Raw genomic sequence first — 24,786 nt, forward strand, 5'->3', positions numbered from 1 at the left:
CCGTTCTATTATTTAGGTTGGCGTTTACTTTAATTCCAATATATATAAATCCCTTTATCTTTCCAGTTACAATTCCGGTCTATGAAACAAACATTGAAGCACCTATTTTGAATTGGAATTGGTTCATCTTTACATAAAAGAAACTATTTATAAGAGGGTCACCTCTGCTACCTTGATTCTGTGGTTCCTTCTTTTTACAGCAAACTCCTCACTAGCCAGGGAGAACCATGAAGGTCCATATCCTAGTAGGCCTGGAGGCCCTAGGCCATCAAAGTTTTTCAAAGCTATAATGCTGCATTAACAATGAAGAGAATCGCAGTGGGCTTGATTCTCAGTTATGCTGAGGCCTCTCTACATTGCCAGAAGGGCCTGAGTGTAATGGGGAATTCAAGACAGTATATTGAGAACTCTGGAAGGTAAAATACAGCCAACCCCAAAGCCTCAGGATTTACCAAGGGGCAGCTTTTTAAAAAGAAAAAAAGGTTTAAAAAGGACATTCTTATTTATGTGCTACCTGACAGCAAGAGCTAAATTTTATCAGACCCAGAGGTAAATCTCAGAGTTTTTTCATAGGTTTTTATAATAAGACTGCCAGCATACAGCAACAAATCCCACAAGTCTTCTCCTGCCTGTGTTTTGTTACTGACAGAACAGTTTATATAGTGGACATAATCTTATCTGAAAAAGAATAAGTCCAATTTAATACAGACAAGTAACTATCACCAATGTTATTAAACTATAATAAAAACATCAGAAGTGGAGCAATGGCATGAAGTACATTCACTATTTAGAGATAAATCTCTCAGCTCAGTTTTAGGCAGGAGAACAAAGTAGGAACTACTGAAAAGGAGAACAGTAGCATGTTACCTCAAAATCAAAAAACAAAGTGAATATTCTCTATACTAAGAAAAGAGAGAGAGTGTGTGTGTGTGTGTGTGTGTATCAGAGAGAGAGAGAAAATCAAAAGAGCAGGAAAGTGTTTGAGAAATCTACAACTCCGCATTAACTCCCAAGAACTTGAAAGTAAATTTATGGAACACACTCTATCTTGGCCAATGAAACAAAGGTTGGTCCAGTATGACTAGGGAGGCAGATAGCTAGCAGACTATTTTATGTATTTCTAATGCTGTAGAATTACTCGTCAGAGACAATGAAAATGAAGGAGAGCTAAGATATCAAGTGGCAGTTGTACACAAAATTAGAGACAGAAGGCATGCTTGAAAACTTTCACTGCTGGTTTAATTCTGAATGTCAAGTCAGTACAGTGCTCTGAATCTCAGGTGTACATGAGAGAAACCAGTAAGCCTCACAAATACGTCTTAGGAGTTGTTAGAGCAGAATAGCTGTCTTAGTGGAGAAAATCTGCCCTTTTAGCTTCCAGATTTATGCCACAAAACAGCTGTGTATAATAGAAGCAGGGCAAAACACAGTCTGAGGAAAGAAGGATGGATTATCTGGAACAGGGCCGGTTTGAGCAGCTGTGACAAGGCCCCTGCAGAAGAAAACAGTGTTATGTCTACAGAAGTTTTACTCAGGAAGCTGCTGGGTCCTTCTGTGGAGGGATGGAGGCAGCCACAGAGAAGTGTTCTTTCTGGAAAGGGAGAAAACAAAGGGAGCAGAGTGACTGGAGAAACCACTACATGTGTCACAGGATAGGAAGGGGACAGGGAAGGAGTAGAACAGCCCTAAATTGCAGTTTTTTCACAAGATGGGAGGCAGGAAGCATAGTGGCCTCAGAGCTGCTGCTCCTTTAAGAAGAAGAGGGAGCAATGTGCAGAGTGTCCTGGCAGAAGGGGAGGCAGCAGAGCCCTACAAAGAGATACTCGAAGCAGAAATGATTGATCTGATTGGGGAGGGCAGAATTGATAAGAGCATAATTGACTGAGGGGAGGGAAGATGTGACAATGGAAATCAAATATGCATAGCTTTGGGGGGAGGTATTTCACTTGGGATAGTAGGTATAAGTTTTGGAGGCCCAGATTTTCACTCTCTCTCCGGGTCACATGAAAACTGTGTGTACAAGCTGTGCCTCATGACCAGCGAAGACACTCAGCCCCTGACTATCCCCATTTGTACATTTTTATAGTTTGATCACCCTTGAAAAACATGTGGAAGATACTAAGATTTCCAGCAATGCTGTAAATGTGTCAATGTTACTTCTGAGAGTCACTTTCATCACCTGCTTTTTAGGGAAAAGTTCCCTTTCAGTAGTTGGAAAAAGATACTATGATCCCCAAGAGGCATGAACTCCTAGAGTCTCTTTTAAGAAGAGCTTCCACATGCATAAAAGTTACCGATGAGAGCTGGAATAAGAGACATAACCAGTTGGCGGGCAGGACTTCAGCTAGTGACCAAGGGTGGGATCCACAAAGGTACTTAGGTGCCTAACTCCCATTTTTAGGCACCACTGCAATTCACAAAACTCCCACTTGGCTGCCACCTAACACTGTAGGAGCCTAAACTCATTTGGCACCTAAGTTTTTTCCTCTGGGCACGCACACTGCCACCTCATTCTAGGTGCCTGGATACCTATCCCCTGCCTGAGCACATGCACTACTGCCTCATGCTAGGTGTCCAGACATCTCCTGCCTAAGCCACAGAGTGTTTCACAAACTAGAAAGACAGGAGTTCAGCTAGCCAAGTTGTATGTGTGGGCCCAGTCCAGTGCGTGATCTCTGAGTATGCCTACCATATCGGGGCCCTCAGGCAAGTTCATACAAAGACAGCTGTGTGCACGGGGAGAGAAAACCTCCCTTGTAATCTTTAGCCCTAGTGAATAGGGTACTCAGCCAGGATGTGGGAAATCCCCAGTTCTAGTTCCCTCTCCTACTGAGAAGGAGAAAGGATTTGAACAGGGATCTTCCAACTCTCATGGGAATGCCCTAACCTCTTGGCTATAGACTCATTCTCTCTCTCTCTCTCTGGCCCAGTTAATATTGTTTAATTAAAGTGGAACAACTTCAAGAGGAGAGATTGAAGGTGCCCACATCAGAATATTCTATAGCCCAGTGGTTAGCGCTCTCACCTGAGAGGTAGGTGACTCCTGCTCAAATTCCTTCTACCCTCAGGTAGAATACTTGACCTGTGAGTCTTTCACGTCCTGGGTGAGGACCCTATCCACCAAGCTATACATTAGACAGGAGATCCTCCCTCCTCCACCCCAGCTCTTTTGACTAGAATTCCACGTGCAGCTCAGGCAGCTGAGCACCTATGTTCCCTTACTTCATGGATCACTAGCAGAGCTAGGCTCCCCCATGGAGCCCAAACTTAGGTGCCTATCTTTGAGAGAGGGGCAGTGCATAGCCCTCACCCCTCTGGCTGAAGTCTCCCATTAGCTATCCTAGGCAGCTTCCCACCTAGCATGCTAGCTTTGTGGACTGAAAGCTAAGGCGCCTCTCTCTCTCTCTCTCTCCATTCATTGTATAGAGAGCCTAAGCCTCTAATTCAGGCTTTGTGGATTACAAAGGCATTCCTATGATTTTCTAGGCCCCTAAAAGTTTGGCATTATTAGGCTCCACATTGCAATGCCTCCTTCCCTTTGTGAATCCCACCCCCAGTTACTGACTGCCTTAGAACTGCCAATGATCCAAACATAGGGCCCTACCCAGACACAACAGATGAGGGTACATGCACTTGAGACACAAATTTGATTTTTTTGCCGCGTATATCCTTTGGGCATTAAAAATAAATCTGTGCAGCACATATTGGCCTAACATAGCAAAACATGCAGTGGCATTTATCAAATCTCTTCTAGCTTGACAATCAACTAAGGTCAATAATGGATCAACTGGCAAATTATCCCATATGGCAGAAACCTACATATGAGGGAGCAAATTTGCAACATAACACTTTACCTAGGTCTATCTTCCCTGTTAAAGATATATACATATATGTTTACATATACCTATTTTTCCTAAGCAATCTTAAGTCTTTTGTCCCTCTGGAAAGAGTCTACCCCAAAATTAGAAAGCCAGCGATATGCAAGTTGCCTAGTCTCTGATATATATTCCATGTTGTTAGTGAAATGACCAAATAGATAAGTGATCCAAATAATAATAGATTGCAAAGATTGCAGTCCTGGGCCTCTAAAGAGTCACCTGTCTAGAAGAACAGGGATAGAATGTTTAGGCTGTGGAACTGCAATGATCACTTATTATCCTTAGATTAGTCAGAATGAAAAAGATGAAAAAAAGACCCTATTATATATTTAAGAATGTATTATGAAAAAAAAACAATACAATAGCTCCTCTATTGTTCCTTTGGCATGAAAAACTGGTATCAGCATGGCTAAGTGTCAATTTGAACACCAAAATGTCAGGATTTAGTTATTATATTAGGTACTGCCAAATTAAATAGAGAATTCAGGGCTCCTTCTCCCCTCCCCAGAAATAACCTCACCCAGCGTGTCTGTCTAATGGAGAAAATAAAACATTTAAATTCATGGTATTTTGTACTCATTCTGGGTATGTCTAGACCAAGAAAAACAATCAATTTTAGGCTGACCTACAATGCCCTACAAATCTCATCCTGCCTGACATGTCTACTCTCTTTTCCTCCTGTTCCCCATTCACCTCTCCCTGCCACTCACTTCAACTTTCTCATATCTTCTGTCAATTTTCCTTATGCTTGGAATTTCTTTCACCATGGCCGATTGTCCCTCCAACAGATTTTTGGGAGGCTGCATGGTCCAGCACATAGATAGGGAGCCAGAAGATCTGGCTTTCCTATTCCTGTTTGACAATGATCTGTTGTATGACCATGTGCAAGTCACTTAGCTCTCTTCACCTTAGTTTCCTCACCTGTTTAATGAGGATAATAACTTATCTGTCTTTATTCGGTGCCTTATGAATGATCTAGAGATTACAAGTGTTATGCAAGGGCTAAGTATTATTAAAACATTTTTGAAACCCATTCTCAGGAACCCTCTTTTTCCATTATCTTCTCACCAATAATCTTTTTTTGTTCATCCCTGCCTTCCTAAAATATTGTCTTGCATTTGCTAGCCTTGGATAACTTAGATCGTAGGCTCTTAGGGACATGAAATGTGTTTTATACTGTAAAAGTGCAGTGCAGTAAAATTTATTTGCTATATAATTAATAACAACCGCTATGAACCACCGCAGCATAGAACAGGAAGAGACAAGACTGGGCATGAAACAAATGAAGTAGTTTTTTGTTTTGTTTTTTAAAGTATATAAAGCAAGTGCTGATGTGACATAACATTTAAGTAATTTGGGGACAAGGGAAATGGGGTAAATCCAGCCTTTAGAGAATTGGTTAACATTTGCAAAGTGCTTTGAGTATGAAAAAAACTATGTATTATCATTATCGTAACAGAGCATCTCTGAAATTAAATATCTGAGGGGCTCACCGTGGCCACTGATCTATGAAAATGTGGGTCTTCAGCTCAGCACATCCACTGCATTTGTGATAGTTATTTACTAATGGCCAAGTTCTACCTTTAGTGAAATCTGTGTAACCCCATTTAAGACAACAGAGTTGCATAGGGATAACTGAGGGAGAATTTGTCCATAAAAAGGGACTTGGTGTGAGAAGAGTGCTGGATTTTCTTTCAAAGGAAAAAGTAAGTTAATCATGTACCACTATCAGAAACAGGTGAATTTTAGTAATATTTTGAAATTATATCACCTTCCAGCCAAGGCTACCAAGACATTTAATAAATAAAGATTCACAAGCCAAGAAGGAAGACTGCCTTATCCTCATTTTACAGAACATAAAAAAAAAACAAAAACAAAAAAAAAAAAAACACACACAGGGGTACAGACAAGGTAAATGGCTTGCCTCATAAAAAGAAGAAAAAAATCAGACAGCATCTCTGTGCTAGAGCTGAGAACAAAACCTAGATCTCTTCATGACCTAGAGGTGATTTAACCTCTAGACCACAGTGCTTTGCAATAAACGAGTTGCCTGTGTATATCTGAGGTCAACAGGACCAACTATCATGTTATGCAGCCAACCATCACTGAAATGACTCCAGAGCCACTTCATAGCTTGCAAAGACCTTTCTGATTGCGTCTCTACACATTTTTCAATTGCATCAGAGATCCAAATGTAAAACCAAGCAGTCTAGGGCATGATAAGGATTTTCATTAATCCACATGCATTATGTAGGTCCACAAGTCAGCGAGGGCTGATCCAGCAGTCCATATTTATCCAAAATTCCCTACTAACATCTAAAAGCAATAACATGCATCCAAGGAGTGCAAGGTCCTGAATGGATCACTGTAATTCACTTACCAATAAATCTTTACATCTAGAATACCCACTTGTATAGTGAATGGAGATTATAAAAAAAAAAAAGTCTGGTCAGTATTTTTGGGCATATGTTTAATTTAAACAAGTAAAATTTAATTATATACTCTCTTAACTCTTATAGAACACCTTTTTATGAGACAATGAAACCAATGGTTATTACCCAAAAAGTTGTAATACATCTTGTTTAGTAATATTGTGACAGTTTGGATGATCAGCTCAAGAGCAAGCTCCCACAATCAACCAGAATTTAGAGTGCTCATGAGGGAGAGAGTATCTCATCTGTTGCACACTCATGAGCCTGCAGGCACACTCAAGGAATAGAATAGACAGGATCTGAAAGGGCCAGATGGAAGATCAACACAAAGCAAAGTCTTTGTGATTGGAAGGAGGAAGTGTGGAAGAATACTGAAGTGCTCAAAAGGCTCCTGTCCCACTAGGGAAAAGAGTATTATGGAGTGGACAGCCAAAACAAGTTATATGGCAGGCAAATGCTTCCAAGACTTAGATGGACAGGGTCACAGGATGATCTTGTTTGACAACAGCAAAAATATAGAAACCTGAAGAGAAATAAAAAAAAAGATCTGCCTAAACTTTAAGTTAAGTTTAGACACAACAATAAGAACAATAAAAGATCAGGTCATTGGTCCTTCTCATCAAGCATCTTGCCTCAAAAAGTGGACAATAACTTAGCCAATTGCAGACTGATCTGCACAGATGTGGAGTAGGATAAGCCTTTTGCTGACCTCTGCGGACACTCAAGAAACCTGAGATTGGATTATCCACATCATTAGTTTACATAACTACAACTGTCTTGAACACTATTTTGTCCCTTTTATAATCCAGCCAAATGTCTTTATTCATTGCCATCGGAGGTAATAAAGTCTCTCTCTCCCTCTCTCTCAAAAAAAAAAAAAAAAAAACCACCACACCCACCAACATGGTTATACCAACTTTATTGTCCAGAAGTGAAATGTGGGCACTGAGAAAGGCTGAAGAACACCAGACTTGTGGTGTTCAATTCTCATCTCATTTTTCAGCATGAATCTCCTTCTCCATAAGTACACTTTAAAGGCCATTACAGCAAAAATAAATAAGAATAAAGTATACAAGCAAAATACACAATTTAAGAAAATATAAACAACTACCAAGAAAAGTGAACACATGATATAAAAATCCCATTAAGATCCACTCTAAACACAAATGAATGAAATATGCAAAAAGCAAAATGAAAGAAACGTTACGTTATGTTACTTCTACTCATTGTGGGTCTGCACATCAGTAGATATTCGTATCAATGTGGAAATTGCAGATGCCGTAATTTAACACAGCTTTGGAACAACAGTATACTGCTGTAGAAAGACGAAAAGAAATCCCTCTGCTACAGAAGGCACATAAGTCTCTGTCGCAAGTCACTGAGGAGTATCACTGTGGATCGGAACAAACCCATTTCAACAGAAGATACACGCTTACTTTCAGAAGCTATAGTAAAATTAGACAGCCATTTTATCCAAGTGTTTACAGTTCCTATTTCAAAGGCACCGAGATAAATATTGAATACAGACAGATAAACAGTGCATCCAAAAAATTTTAACAAAATTTCTTTAAAAAAAAAAATTAGGGTGCTACAGCTGATTGATCAGCTCATTTTCTTAAATTTTGCTTCTCGTAAAATGCTCTTAATTTGTTGGGGCCACCTGACATTTTATAGTGCAGATATTACTGAATGTAAAGATTTTGAAACCTGTATGAGCCCAGTCAGTGACAATCTCTCCCACCACTCAAACTGAAGAAACCATCCAAAGCCCACTGAAGTCAACGGGAGTCTTAACTTCAGACGAGACCCTAAATTACCAAGACATTTAGTAAAATTTATGTCAAATCCTGCCAAGTCCGCCCATCACAACCAACTCCCATAGTTAATCAATTAAAGAAACATTAATACAAACTCTCTTCCCTAACAAAACATACATATTGTGTTAAATTAGTTGATAAACTGCATCACATAGCATGTATGTACATATGTACTTACAAAGTATACAGTATGCACTATAACTTCATCTTACTGATTTAAGAGATATGTATTACTTCTCGATGGTGGTAAATTTTTCATAACTGCCCACTACGGTTATCAGAATATTGTAACAATTTGCCGTAGATCTGCCCTTCCAATTAAATAGCACCAAAAAGAAAAAGCAACTATTATTGAATGAATTATTAAAATCATATGAAATGTTATAATAATTTGCTACACTTGTTTTATTTAATGTTACTACATCTGCAACACACATTGACCTTTATTCACATCTATATTTCCTAATTGTTAAAGCAATCCAAGACTTTGTATTCCATATGTTATAGCTTTCTCTGTAGGCCAATAAAACTGAGTGGAAATAGGCAGCGTGTCTGCAAGCAAATGCTCTTTTACTAGATCTTTTTACACCTCAAATTTTAAGTCTTGTTTTACCTTCAAGCATTAGCTTCTAATTACAGATTTAGTCTTGGAAAAAATGTAATCTCCTTAAACTACATGTAATTTAAAAAGGAGGCATTTAGCAGGCATACAACATTTTATTCACTTAAATAGAGCAATTTTGAGCATAAGAAATGGAAAACTTCTAACACACATTCAGTTTTGAAGTCAGCAGAAGTTGGTCCAATAACAGATATACCTCACCCACCATGTCTCTCACAGTTTTGATCAGTTAGCTATAAATAACAAGTTACCTATTAAGATTAAGTGACTTTCATATGTCACTTTCAAAAATGTAGCATAGTGTATTTCTGACACTTGAACAAATGTGTTTGAGTGTCCTCTGAACTATATGGTATTATCTACCTTGAGACTAGTGCCTTAAATCTTAGATATTAGTGGGCAGCTCCTCATTTTGGAGCTATGACAATTTGTGTCAGCTGAGGATCTGCCTGTATATATTTATTCCTGCACTACCTTCTTTCAATAGTACACTCCTATTTGAAACACTTCAACTGTTAATCCTATATTAAGTATGCTGAATTTACTTTCTAATACAGTTTAAAAGTATAAATGGTCATAAAAGAAGTGTTTCCAAAAAGTCTGGAGAACTTTTTGCAAATAAATATTTAAAAATAAAGCACAAAGGAACACCTTGTAGACATGCACAATTAGAGAGTTTCTAGAAATGTCTTAAGTAATGGAGAAAAGTAGTTAAGCCTGCACAAAATCTTTTTGGAAAGTTAGAATGCTTTATGCTCTTAAAGAAAATTATAAACTGTGAAAGTAACATTGCATTTATATGGTAGTTACGAACTTATGTTGATTTAATAAAGTTATTCTACCTCAGTTCAGCAAAATTCTTTGAGAAGTGTAGTTATCGTATCTATATATTAAGACGCACAAGTTTCCCAGATGAAAGATCTGCATAATCAGTTTTAGCAAAACCTGAACTGGATCACACTCAGCACATCTGCACATTTACAAGCACAAATTCCCCAGATGTCATAAATTACTATCTTTACCACTTGCCTCCTAAAAGTATTGACTTAAAGAAAGCACTGTGAACAGTGGAGATGTTCCCAGCATGAGCTGTCAAATGAACTAAATTCAATTGCATAGGATCAGTTGGATATATGCATCATCTAAAAGGGCAAAATGCCAACAATGTTAATGCTTGGGTCCTGTTATAGGAACATTACTTTAACATCTCAGTGATAGAGGTACAAAATACCATTAGTTATGTTTACTTACAATGAATATCATATAGTCAAGTTCATGTGTGTGCAATAGACAACACTATATTTGTTGCCTATTTCCAAAACACATGCAAGTCAACAATGCACAAATTGTGAGTCATTTCCCCACTACTGGATTACTTAAACAACAAACAGATCTGACCTATTCCAAATAGTATGTATACAACCAAAAATGTATGCAGACAAAAATGTAGACATTGCAGCTTCCAAACTGTAATTAGAGAAGAAAACATCAGTTTCAGATAATTTGTTAAATAACCCTTAAAATGCAGCTCTGCAGTACAGATGGCATGTTTTAATCATCCTTGGGGTTGGAAATTATCCTGTTTCAAGTTTAAAGGTGCATCAGCTGGTCTAATCAGCTTAGCTATCACTAACATTTTCAAAACCACCTTACAAGGTAGTATGCAATTTACATTGTAGTAAATTCTGCTTCCCAAAAACAAACAAAATACCAACAAGAGTTTTTAAGCTAGAAGTGAAAACAAACTCAAATATTTTTTAAAAGTAGGGCCAGAGTCACAATTGCCCACCCAGGTTGATTAGAGAGACAAAGTGGGTGAGTAATATATATTTAGAGGACCAACTTCTGTTCTTCTTCAGGTTTCCTCACCCACCTTGTCTCTGTAATATCCAGGGCCCGACTGGGCTACAGCTATACTGCATACACCCAGTTTGATCTCAGTTTCTACTCCATTTTGACTCTGATTAAGATGTTTGATGTATATTTCATAATTTGTTATCCACACTGAACCATTTCCTCTTTTGGAGCAGAGAAGTAGCTTTCTTCAAACTTTTACAGAAGGTTTGAGACCGACACTGCACAAACTATTAGTTTATAACGTTTTTCCTAGGTGGGCTTCCTTAGTCCACTACTCTCATTTCTCTCCCAGAAAGGAAATAACACGCTCTTTAGAGTCCAAATTTTCCCCTCCCCTTCGAAGCTGTGACAGCTGTCTGGAAACACCAGTGACTAGATTAGTGTCCATAGTTTGCATGGGGATGCGTGTGCGCTTTGGGAGAGGGAATGCATCCCCACCTGGAGTGGGTGAGCAGCTCGGCGAGGTATTCGGCTCTCACACTTCAACTTCCAGGCGCCCAAAGTGTCCTCCAACTTGGGCTGTCTCCCAGGCACGACCCGCTGCCTCCTGCATTAGCCAGAGGCTTGCCTCTCTTGATCCTAAGTCCAGCCCTGTCCGACCCCCTCCCGCCGGCCCAGAGAGCAGCAAAGCCAGACCCTTGACAGCTAGGTTTCCTTTCACACGCTCGCCTAGCCAGCTCCATTCACACACCCCCACACCGGCTGTTTATCCGAGGCAGGCTCCACACGTGCCCCCGCAGCCCAGCCGGGCTGTACTTACAGAGACACCGTGCGGCTCGGCAGCAGAGAAGGCTGCAAAGTTTCGACCAACTCCCCGCCGCTGCAGACAACTTTGATGCGGACGGTTTGGCGGCCGGGCCCCTTGGAGCGCTCCGCGGTGCAGAGGCAGCTGTCAACGATGAGGTCCGGGCAGTTCCGGCTGGCCCAGGAGAGCCCCGCCAGCGCGGCCGCCAAGCAGAGGCAGCGGCAGAGCCCGTGCATGGTGGAGGAGCGGACGCCGCGGCTCTGCGCTGCTCATGGCAAGTTCCGCGCACAGCCCGCTGCGAGGGCGGCTCGGTGCCCGCCACGCCTCCTGCACAGACCCGCTGCCGGCAGCGCGGCCCCGGGGCAGGCAGCGGCCCCCGCCCTCGCGGTAGCCGGACCAGGCGGACCCGCGGCCGGTCACGCCCAGCAGGAGCCTCGGCGGCGCCCTCCCGCTCACCGGAATAAAACTCCCCCGGGAGGGGAGCGCGCCTCCCACCGCGGCAGAGGGGCGCTCCCGCCAGCTGATGTCAGCGCGACCCGCCCACAGCCAGGCTCCGCCACCAGCCCCGGGCAGCGCCCCCGGGCTGAGAGGGCGAGCCGGGCTGCAGCTCACTCGGTCCGCGCCTGGCGGGGCTCGCTGCCGTCTGGCCCCCACCTCGCAAGGGGTAGGGCCTGGGCTGGTGCTGCACAGGGCGAGCCCCCCGGGGCAATGACAGCGTGAGGCTGAGGGGCACCGTGGGAACCCAATTTACAGCCAGCCTACTCCTCCCCCTGTGGGTTTGGAGAGCGGAACTGAGTGGGCAGATGCCATTGGGAGTATCCTGACCATGGGCTTGTGGTTAAGGAACTGGAGGACTCGGCCTTTGGAGACCTGGCTTCATTTCCCAGCTCCGCCACTAATTTCCCTTGCGACTTTTGGCAATTGGCTTCATCTCTCCATGCCTAATTTTCTATCTGTGAAATGGAGAGAATAGTTACTTTTAAGTTAAGACAACGTTAGGTTAAATTTAGCTTCATCAGTGTTACCAGCTACTGCAACCGCTGTCACAGAAAAGCTTACACCTAAAATAAGTGTTGCTTCATTAGGGCAGTATAGCAAAAATACACAGAAGCTCAAACTGTAAGAGACTCTGCAAGATATTATGTTTATTTTCAACATACGTGTACTCCAGAACGCCATGCAGAGCTGAACAAACTGGGATGGGGTTTATTCAAATGGTGTTCCAAATCTACACCTTTTAGTTTGGCCAGCTTCACATGCTCTTTCATTCCCTTTTTGTGAACACTCATGTAAATTTCTTTGCTCATAGGCAGCCAAAGTTAGGTGGCTAACAAAGATTAACTTAAATCAAGAAACAAAGATCCCAATCCTGCCCTGATCTCTGTATGGGCAGACCTGCCCACAGTCCCAATGACTTCAGTGGGGCTCTATGCAGAGGTCTCTTGGGTGTGGTTCATTCTCTCATTCCCCAAACATATGTGTAAATAGAGTAATGTATATTTAACCTAGGCTGAAAATTGTTCACAATATGAGCAGTCATGATCTATTTGCAGACAGTTCAGGAACAGAAAAGAAGGCTAACTTCTCAGCATGAATTACAACCAACAATTCATCTAGTTCTAGCTGAGAGTGAATGAAAAGACAGTTTGTAAAGAAACCCCAATCCTGCAATGAACTGTATTCTGACGGACTTTGATGCTCACAGAGAGCCTTATTTAAATCAATGGGGGTCTATGGCCTGGAGCTCGTTGCAGGAGCTGGGTTACAGATTGTAACTTTATATCATTTGTTACCATAAATATAATGCATAGCTATTATAAGTTACTAGTTTTGAGGGCAATAGTGATACTGTAATATTCCCTAAAGGCAAGGGCTGTTTTTTTTGTGTGTGTACAGCCCCTAATACAATGGAGCTTTAATTCCTAATCTGGAGCTCTTGGCATTAATATACTAATAAATAATCCATAATAGAAAAGTTACTGCTATTATGAAATATCATGCCCAAGGTAATGTTACACCTCTTTTTAAAAACAAAGTGCTGTAAATCTTACTTAGAGAATAAAATGGGATGTGTGTGTTACATGAGGCATTTCAGCATCCTAACGGTTGTGCCCCTTTTTTTCTTTTTTAAGGTAAAGAAAGCCTAAAAAGTATTTAAATTCTTACATGAATTTTTAACCATGTTAGAAATTCAGGTCCACCCTGTATTTTTTTACATCTCTTAGGACAACTAGAGAAGTTATACCATGTGTATAAACCTGATTGAAAGGGAAGTGATTTTGTTAGAGTGTTAAAACTCTGCTTTGCTTGTTTTTAATCACTAATCTAACTCATGCGCCCTAGGAAGTATTGGACAAAAAGATCTTCAGTTAAGGGACAAGAACATTCACAGAGTACATCCTAGCTGTCTGCAAAGTCCTGCAGTAAGAACAGACTTGACATTCCTAATATTTAAGGTAGAAAATAACAGGTAAATTACTCTCCAACCCCCAAAAAGAACCAACCAACCTTTCAGGCCATTCTTATAGATTATAATGCAGCAAAAACAAGACACAAATCCACATTGCCTGTTGCCTTTAAACATTTATATAATGTCTGATGTATATGATGCTTTACAAGCACAGATAAAATGTTTCCTGCCCCAGAGAGCTTACAGTCTAGACAAACCGAACACAAGGTTACTGTGCATGTACTCAAAGAAAGCATACCTTCCTGGCTATAGTTTTCCCACTTAATTTGATCAGCTGCCAGGATTTTGTATGTGTCATCTGTAGGAAATGCTTGAGGGTGTTGTTAAAATGAAGGTTGTGCCTTCTGTACAGCAGCATGAACTTCTAGCACAATTTGAGAAGCATTCAGAGTGTTAGAACAATGTGGGCCCAGCCCAACGCAGATTAATTTCCTGGAGCACAGAAGCAAGCTCTGTTAGCTTTGCCTGAATACTTAAGGTCTGGAGACTCATGTGGGACATGGGAGCCTAAAACCATCTGGTTTAATATAATTTCTTTGCAGTCTAAATATGTGCCTTAGTTATTGGACAAAATAATTATCTGCATAATGGGGTAGACTTTCATGTGACAAACAGGTCAGGCCAGTATGAGTGTAGACAATAGGCAAACAAATAAATGTGAATATTTTCTATTTATTCTTTTTGCTGACCAGATTTTTTTTTATGTGCACTGAAGTAATCCTGAAACATACAAGTCTTACTCTGTGGCAGAAAGTATGAGTTAAAAAGGGACATCTATAAACATCAAGTAAAGTCACGGATAATCCTAAATATTGAAATGCTGCTAATATGAGTGAGGGCAGAAACAATTTAAAAAATGAATCAGAAGTTAGCAAAATAGGCATTTCTCTGACTTGCAAGTTTACATTATACTTGGATCACTTCACCAATCAGACATGCAGCAGTACCTGTTTAACGTGTGTAACTTGGGACACTGCACAAGAGTTATGTAACAAGAAGTGAAGGATTTTACCAAAACTAGACAAGCCATTTACAACGCACACTTTACTTCTCTACAAAAGAAAAAGGACACTAAACTTTCTAAACTACTACAGGCTACAAGGGGCCACAGCAATGGTTCCCTCAACCCACCCAGCAATATTGTTAACCTATCCAACTATACTCTCAGCCCAGCAGAAGCAGCTGTCCTATCTCGGGGTCTCTCCTTCTGCCCCTCCACCCCCTCGAACATGATACAGTTCTGTGGTGACCTAGAATCCTATTTTCGACGTCTCCGACTCAAGGAATATTTCCAAAATACCTCTGAACAACATAATGATCCACAGAGGCCTGCCTACCAACATTACAAAAAGAAGGATTCTAGGTGGACTCCTCCTGAAGGTCGAAACAGCAGACTGGACTTCTACATAGAGTGCTTCCGCCGACGTGCACGGGCTGAAATTGTGGAAAAGCAGCATCACTTGCCCCATAACCTCAGCCGTGCAGAACACAATGCCATCCACAGCCTCAGAAACAACTCTGACATCATAATCAAAAAGGCTGACAAACAAGGTGCTGTTGTCATCATGAATAGGTCGGAATATGAACAAGAGGCTGCTCGGCAGCTCTCCAACACCACTTTCTACAAGCCATTACCCTCTGATCCCACTGAGAGTTACCAAAAGCATCTACAGCATTTGCTCAAGAAACTTCCTGAAAAAGCACAAGATCAAATCCGCACAGACACACCCCTGGAACCCCGACCTGGGATATTCTATCTACTACCCAAGATCCATAAACCTGGAAATCCTGGGTGCCCCATCATCTCAGGCATTGGCACCCTGACAGCAGGATTGTCCGGCTATGTAGACTCACTCCTCAGGCCCTACGCTACCAGCACTCCCAGCTACCTTCGAGACACCACTGACTTCCTGAGGAAACTACAATCCATTGGTGATCTTCCTGATAACACCATCCTGGCCACTATGGATGTAGAAGCCCTCTACACCAACATTCCACACAAAGATGGACTACAGGTCATACAGTCCAGTCTCCTGTGCTCAGGCAAAACCAAGTGTATGTAGGCCATCCTGTACATGTGTTTGTCTAGCTTGTTCTTAAAAACCTCTGCTGGCAGGGATTCCACAACCTCCCTTTGTAACCTATTCCAGTACTTAACTACCCTTATAGTTAGAACGATTTTCCTAATATCTAACCTAAATCTCCCTTGCTGCAGATAAAGCTGATTACTTCTTGTCCTACCTTCAGTGGACACAGAGAACAATTGATCACCATCCTCTTTATAACAGCCCTTTACGAATTTGAAGACTGTTCCCAGGTCCCCTCTCAGTCTTCTTTTATCGCAGCTAAATGTGCCCAGTTTTTTTAACCTTTCCTCATAGGTCAGGTTTTCTAAACCTTTTTCATTTTTGTTGCTCTACTCTGGACTCTCCAATTCGTCCACATCTTTCCTAAAGCGTAGTGCTTAGAATTGGACCCAGTATTCTGACTGAGACTTCATCAGTGCTGAGTAGACTACATATGACACTATTATGACATAAGCAGAGTCAGAATGAGCTCTACCCTGACATCTGGTGGTGAGCTGTGGAAAAGGACTTCAGGGGCTGATCTCATTTGCATGGGCACTCTCGTTTGCATGGGCACACCTACCCTGCCTAGCATGATGGACTGCTTGCCCAAATGGTCACTTTGGCTGCTGTGGGATCCCCAGTCTCTCTGTTATTGGGGCAGGAGTAATAAAGGGTTGTTATCCTGGTTATGTGAATCAAGGACAGTAGAACTGTACTTGGCATTTTATGATGGAGGGACTTGCCCTCAACTAAGTAGGACTCGCTAGGCAAGGGACATGGGTTCCAATGCCCAGGGAGTTGAAAGAGGCTGGGGACAGGTATGTGTACCTGGTAGTGTGGGTCTTTTCTGAGGGTCCTAAACACTACTTTGATCTCTCTTCTCTCCATGGTGTAAGAACAGAGTTAATGTTAGCTCCATTAAGTAGTCTTGTTACATGCTGCAGAGCTGAAATCACTGGCACCTAGGTCTAAGCATTAGCCCTACTTTGGGCTAGTGGTGTATTAGCACTGAGGCTCTGCCTCCTATCAACTAAAAATCACTGAGAGCTGAAATCACTGAAGAGCTGAAGTTGCTGAGAGCTGTGTTAAGTAGGGAGGGGGGGCTGAAGACAAGTTGGTGAGCAGACAGCAGGACGGCTAGCACAGAGAGCAGATAGCTGGGTGGCTGGCAGAGAGGAGCAGACAGCAGGACAGCTAGCGGAGAGTGGAACCGATAGCTGGGCAGCTGGCGGAGAGGAGTTGTCAAGGTTCCTCCCCCACTCTGAACTCTAGGGTACAGATGTGGGGACCTGCATGAAAAACCTCCTAAGCTTATCTTTACCAGCTTAGGTCAAAACTTCCCCAAGGTACAAAATATTCCACCCTTTTGTCCTTGGATTGGCCACTACCACCACCAAACAAATACTGGTTACTGGGGAAGAGCTGTTTGGACATGTCTTTCCCCCCAAAATACTTCCCAAAACCTTGCACCCCACTTCCTGGACAAGGTTTGGTAAAAAGCCTCACCAATTTGCCTAGGTGACTACAGACCCAGACCCTTGGATCTTAAGAACAATGAACAATCCTCCCAACACTTGCACCCCCCCTTTCCAGGGAAATGTTGGATAAAAAGCCTCACCAATTTGCATAGGTGACCACAGACCCAAACCCTTGGATCTGATAACAATGAAAAAGCATTCAGTTTTCTTACAAAAAGACTTTTAATAGAAATAGAAGAAAATAGAAATAAAAAAAAAATCCCCCCTGTAAAATCAGGATGGTAAATACCTTACAGGGTAATTAGATTCAAAACATAGAGAACCCCTCTAGGCAAAAACCTTAAGTTACAAAAAAGATACACAGACAGAAATAGTTATTCTATTCAGCACAATTCTTTTCTCAGCCATTTAAAGAAATCATAATCTAACACGTACCTAGCTAGATTACTTACTAAAAACTCTAAGGCTTCATTCCTGGTCTATCTCCAGCAAAGACAATATATAGACAGACACACATATACCCTTTGTTTCTCTCCCTCCTCCCAGCTTTTGAAAGTATCTTGTCTCCTCATTGGTCACTTTGGTCAGGTGCCAGCGAGGTTACCTTTAGCTCCTTAACCCTTTACAGGTGAGAGGAGATTTCCTCTGGCCAGGAGGGATTTTAAAGGGGTTTACCCTTCCCTTTATATTTATGACAGGAGTGGACAGCAGGACAGCTAGTAGAGAGGCATGGAGAGCAGCGTGGAGCGGATAGCAGGGCAGCTGATGGAGAGGCACGGCTGGTGGTGAAGACTGCAGCAGAACCCCATGGAGAGACGTGGCACTTGGCCATCGACCCGAGCCTCAGAGCATGTAAGATGCCCCCCCATACTTTCCTCCACTTCCACCCAGGCTGGGTGGTAAACTCTGCAGATGAACTTCTGAACTCTGGAGGGCTGCACTGACCAAGGACAGAAACTGTGGGAGGGGGGGTGACTATTGGGTTGCTGGACTTAAGACCCTGAGGGGGAAAGGACACTGCCAAACTTACCTGGGGGTGGGTCTTTTGCTCATGGTTGGTGTTATGAATCCTGTTTGTGGTGTTTCCCCAACATAATCCACATTGTTTCCCTCCTTTGTTAAAAGGCTTTTGCTACACTTAGACTCTGTGCTTGCTAGAGGGGAAGTATTGCCTCTTAGAGGTGCCCAGGGGGGTGGTATGTAATTGTCCCAGGTCACTGGTTGGGGGCTTGAGCTGGTTTTGCATTGTGTTATTGAAATGGAACCCCTAGATACTGAACCCGGCCCTTGTTGCTGCCAACTCTGATGGGCAGAAGCATTACAATTAATACACCCCAGGCTATTAACTCTTTTCGCACCTGCATCATATAGTTGACTCATATTCATTCTGTGATCTACTAAAACCACCAGATCCTTTTCACCAGTACCACTACATAGCCAGTTATTGCCAATTTTGTTGTTTTGCATTTGATTTTTCCTTCTTAAGTAAAATACTTTGCATTTATATTTATTGAATTTCACCTTGTTAAATTCAGACCAATCCAATTTGTCAAGGTCATATTGAATTTGAATCCTGTCCTTCAGAGTGTTTGCAATCCTTCAAGCTTGGTGTCTTCTGCAAATTTTATCAGCATACTCTCCCCTCTCTTAGCCAAGTTCTTAATGAAAATATTGAATAGTATTGAACTCAGGACAGACCCCTGTGGTATCCTATTAGTTTCCACTAGCAAACCATTGTTAACTGCTCTTTGAGTACAGTCTTTCAAGCAATTGTGCACCCACCTTATAGTAATTTTACTTAAACCACATTTCCCTAACTTGCTTATAAGAATGTCATGTAGGACTTTGTCAAAAGTCCTACTGATATAAAGATGTATCGTGTTTACTGCCTCCACCTCCCACCCCACCAATCCTCCAGGCCAGTAACCCTGTCAGAGAAGGAAATAAGGTTGGTTTGGCATAATTTGTTCTTGACAAATCCATGATGGCTATTCCTTATCATTGTATTATCCTTATCCTCTGGGTGCTTACAAATGGATTGTTTAATAATTGGTTCCAGTATCTTTCCAGGTATTGAAGTTAAGCTGACTGGTTTGTAGTTTCCCTTTTTAAAGATAGGTACTATGTTTGCCCTTCTCCAACCCTCTGGAACTTCACCCATCCTGCCTGAATTCTCAAAGATAATTGCTTGATCAGGCCCTGCTGAATTTAATAGATCCACTTATCTAAATATTCTTTAACCTATTCTTTCCCTATTTTTGGCTTGTGTTCCTTCCCCCTTGTTAATATTGTGTTGAGCATCTGGTCACCATTAATCTTTTTAGTGAAGACTGAAGCAAAATAGGCATTAAACACCTCAGCCTTCTTGATGTTGTCAGTTATTATCTCTCCTTCACCCCTAAGCAGAGAAACTTGCTCTTAAAGTATTTAAAGAACTTCTTATTGCCTTTTATGTCTTTTAAGCACGGATACATGTCTGAAAGCACACAATATGCTTTTTTGTCTTTAAAAAGTGATTTATCACAAAAATTGTGGTCAGGTGTTTCAATAAAATTAGGTAAATGTGTCCCTGAGGTTAGAGTTCTTCTGGGAAAAAAAATGCTATTCTATTTGTTATGTAGCAGAATGAAGACCAATATATTGATTACATTTGAAATTGTGATTGTAGCTGGGCAATAATACACTACTAGAGGGGTAAATACAAATTCAGAAATATTTGGAGAACAAAACAGGATCCGGAGTTGTTTCCCAAGGATGAACTGAGGTTTTCCATGAAGCCATTAGAGTTATTGCAAGAAGCCAAATATAGATATCATTAAAAAATCTTAATACTGACTTTTACTTGCTAAATGAACCTCAGCAATTAATAAGATACCTTGCAGTATGCACCACAAAAACCTGGAATAACATTTCTTCATAATTTATTACAAAGTAATTCGTTCCATAACTTTCAGTTTTATTGACGTTCTAAACATTCAAAGTAAAACTGTTTTTTCATCTTTCTCTCTTACTTGCATATTATTTATTTGTAACAGAGGAACAACTCTCCTGCATGTCTTAGGAGTTGCCCAGGAGAGCAGACTTCTTGGACTATGCATTTACTGGGGACTAGGGTGGGATTGGGGTCATATAGCATCATGAAAGACAAAAGAAGCCGAAGCACTTGTAGGAGAAATAGGAGAAGTTAGAGGCTTGGCGAAGTGAGACCACTGCCACCTAGGAATCCTAAGCCACACAGGAGGAGAGGTTCACTGGATTAGATTTTATTATAGCCACCTTATGTATCTGACACAGTTTCTAAGATGCATGAGATCAGGGTACATTCTTTTTCCACTTTGATGCCCCACATGGCAGGTACTTTGCTGTGTAGTTCCTACACAGTCTATATTAGAAGCGCTGCTATAGTGCAGTTGCACTGATGCAGTTGTGCCTCTGTAGTGCATCTGGTGAAGACGCTCTATGCCAATAGGAAAAAGCTCTCCCATCAGCATAATAAAACCACCTCTATGAGTGGCGGTAGCTATGTCGGTGGGAGAAGCTCTCCCTCTGACATAGTGCTGTCCACACTGGTGCTTAGGTGGGTGTAATTTACGTTGCTCCGGGGGTTGGCTTATTCACACCCTGACTGACATAAATTATACTGACATAACGTATAGTGTAGACAAACACTTAGACACAAAGGCTCCCACATGACTTAGTACAGTAGCTGCACAGCAAAACAAGGTACATGTCATAGAGAGTACCTAACCCTTCAGTGGTAGATCTGTGCTTCTGTATTGTTTAGGAGCCTACTTCAAGCATTACCTCAGCCCCACCCTGCAAAAACAATGCTTCACCGCTTTCTACCTCCTCTTCTCCCTCACCACCACTAGTGGGGCAGACTATTCTTGTCCTTACTGTCCTGACTTGTGAAGATTTCCCTGTTCCCACTTCCTGCTCTATCCTGTTAGGGGCAGCAAGGGGGGAGGATGTGCAGAAAATTGGCAAAATGTCAGGAGGACAATCTGGGTACATGGAAGAGGGCAAGAAAATGCTACAGAAATGTATGTGGGGGGGGAAATGTAAATCATATGAATTTTGTGCAGCTGTAAAACTGAATTTTAGACAAGAATCTGGCTAAAAACACACTTTTATAGTAATCAGTAATAGGATTTAGGGTTTTTGAACTATTGTACTTGTGATAATGTATTAACAATACTACATAAGAATAGTTTGTGTTCTATTACTTCCTATTTTAGTCAAGTGAGAAGCAGGAGATTGTGTCAAGAATATTTAGTGAATTTCTAGGTTACTGTGATAATGCATTCAATGAGACACAATGACATTACTAACTCAAGCTGTACTTTGCTGTGTGTTATTTTTTTTTGCTTTTAACTAAAAATTGCTGTGTATGGAAAGAGAATATTTTCTACTTTGGAAGAGAAAGTTGAAAAGAGGGCTATCCTCATACAATGGATGTTTGAATATGTCCAAGTGTTAAGCAGCCTATGTTATAACATTTTTCTCTAATAAAAGATTACAATACCTTGCCACCCAATTATATTGAATTCCATTTTAAATGCTAAGGATGGCTTTATAAAGAGCGTTCAGTACATTACTAGTGGTTCAAGTAATTAATTTGTTTTATTGTATGTTTGCTGGTCAAAAATTTGCATGACTGTATGGGAGACACAAAAAGATTTAGAAGTGAACAGTTTTAAAAGTATAGACTATTGCACTGAGGCTAAAGTTTTCTTTAATCAAGGATTTAACCAGAATCACATTTTGCACCCAAATGAGAAATTCCATGAAACAGAAATCTCGCTTGTATGTGCTGACATATTTAATTATAACAATGGGAACAGCTGTGCAACAATCCTACCAACTACAGCAACCTCACCTCCTCTCCAGGCTCTTACTGCCACTTCTTCCTTTGTTATATTTTTAAATGTATTCTTTGCTCTAAACCCCACTGCCAAGACACAAGCTCATACGCTAGTTATCTTTCAACCTGACAACTGGAATGCTCTTCTCGGGACCCCCCATTTTCCTATCTTTCCCCACTGCTGTCCACTCAAAACTGTTGCCACCAAATTTTCTTTCCCAGAATTCTGGCTATACCTTTTCTCTTTCAAGTCTTTTCAGAAAGATTTTTTTTCCACGCAAGATTCTCCTCCTCAGTTTTAAGGCATTTCATAAAGTGACCTTATGCCTCATCTCAGACACCTCCTTTCATGTGTTCTAATATCATCCCTACTTGCTCATTCTCATTCTTGAACTTTCTCTCCTTCCCCCTCCACATTCTGGAAATAGTCAAATGCTTTCTTGATGGTCTCCTTCAAAAGACCAAGACTCTTAGCCCACCTCCTCCATGGCACATTTCAACCACATACCACTCTTTCTGTATTGTCTGGCTCTACTTTAGACTGTTCCTGCTTGGCCTTACAAAGGAAATCTTTCAGCCTTAATTTTTCAGCATAGCATTATTTTACGTGTACATGTACAGCACAATAGTCCTATCAGCAAAGAAACACAAGTATTGCAATACTGATTACTTCAAGTAAAATCAGAGGTTTCAGAAAACCTTAATGTCCACTATTAGTATAGTGTTGATCTCACTATATAAATATTAGCTCTCCTAAAGGATCCCTAGCCCTCTACCTGTAGCCAAGTTTTATGGTTTTTAAAACTAGTGATTTAGCCTATATTTTCTTGAAACCAAAAATGCTTATATCCATAGTTAGCTGAATTGTATACGATTAACTTTAGAGTAACATTTTCTAATTTTCCCCTGGCTACTTGAGTTTACCTCATGAGTTGAAGAGCACCAGTCTCTTCCATTCCAACATAATTAGGCTGAAAGTAAAGACATCCTACTACTTACAATAATTTGATGACGAGGAAGGCATGCATGAAATTAGAAGGAAAAATGGGCAAAGAATACAGAACACTAAGAAATTCATATGACAATCAAAGAAGACTAGGAAGACTTTAGAAAGAAGAAATTGAGAGAGGCGGCTGAAAAGAATGAGAGCCTGAAGACGGTAGAAAGGGATTTTAGGCTGAAACAGATTATCCCGGCAGTGCTGAAAGATAAAAATGGTGAAATGACATAGGAAAGGAGCAAGATGAATGAAATATGTACACAATTCTAGAATGACCTCTACTCCTCACATGTCTATGTCCAGCATACACCGTCAAGGCAGCAACTTACAGAAGAAGTTCCCGACGTTATGTGGGAAGAAATTGAATACGCAGTTCATAACATAAAGAGAGGGAAGAGTCCGAGAGTGGACGATGTTTGGCCAGAATATCTCAAAGTAGGGGAAGATACTCTCTTCAAAGTGTTGATGTAAATGGTGAACCGTTGCACCATAGCAAGCGTGTTCCAGATACATGGAAGAAGAAATCGAAAACAGTACTATTGATGAAGAAAGGCTATCTAGAAGAACTGAGCAACTACTGTCATTCATGCTCCTCTCACAAGTGTATAAAGTCTTCACCCATGTCAGACTCAATCAGATTAAGAAGGATCTTGAAATGTACGAAAGCAGAGAACAAGCTGGTTTCTGCTCAGGGTATTCGACAATTGATCACATCCACTCAGTTCGGCAGCTCATCAAAAAATGCAAGGAATACAAAATACCATTGTGTATTGCATTTGTCGACTACAAAAAAGCATTTGACTTGGTAGAGATTAATGCTGTACCTAACGCCCTCAATGAAATCTGAATCAACCCGCGGTACATCGACCTGCTGGAAGAAATTAACTGCAATTGCTTGACAGAGATAACATTATTCAATGTCCCCTGCATTATTACAATATGCAGAGGAGTCAGACAAGGCAACACAATCTCACTGAAGCTCTTTGCAGCAGTACTGAAGTTGCTGTTCAAGAAATTGAACTGGGAAGAAGGAATCAGAATTGATGGAGAACAGTTAATGCAGCTTTTCTTCTCTGACAACTGTGTAATACTGGCAAAGGACACAGCAGAACTGGAGAAGAAATTGCAGCAACTGCAAACACTTTCACATGATATAGGGTTGGAAGTGAACACATTGAAGACAAAGTGGATGTGGAATGAGCATTATGTAGAAGGAATCATCCCTATAAACAGGAAAGAAATTGAGGAGGTCGACAAATATATTTACCTGGGTCAGCAGCTGAGCAGAGACAACTCATTCGAAGGGGAATGCAGTAGGAGGTGAAAGGCAGGGTGGGCAAGTTTCAGCAAAATAAAGATATCTTTAACGGATGATGCACTGAAAAGGAAAGAACTGTTTAACTTCATTGTTCTGCCAGCAGTGCTATACAGAGCAGAAAGCTGGTCAATGACGAAAGCGGAGGAAGGAAAAATTTGCTGTCACCCAGAGAGCAATGGAAAGTCAAATGTAAGATATCACTCCGTGATCATATACCGAATGAGGCGATCAGAAGG

The 24,786-nt window shown here is 41.2% G+C and overlaps 1 protein-coding gene across 1 annotated transcript in view; it reads right to left on the reverse strand.

The window, feature by feature from the left end:
- The window catches only part of ADGRA1 (adhesion G protein-coupled receptor A1), a 468,757-nt gene extending 457,075 nt beyond the window's left edge, over window positions 1–11,682 (reverse strand). The window contains exon 1 of the mRNA XM_074959108.1: window positions 11,367–11,682. Coding sequence (XP_074815209.1) covers window positions 11,367–11,587 — 221 coding nt within the window. The 5' untranslated portion in view covers window positions 11,588–11,682. The remainder of the gene's footprint in view (window positions 1–11,366) is intronic.
- Between the last annotated feature and the right edge of the window lie 13,104 nt (window positions 11,683–24,786).

Source organism: Natator depressus, chromosome 7 (assembly GCF_965152275.1).
Source record: "Natator depressus isolate rNatDep1 chromosome 7, rNatDep2.hap1, whole genome shotgun sequence".
Classification (NCBI taxonomy): Eukaryota; Metazoa; Chordata; order Testudines; family Cheloniidae; genus Natator; species Natator depressus.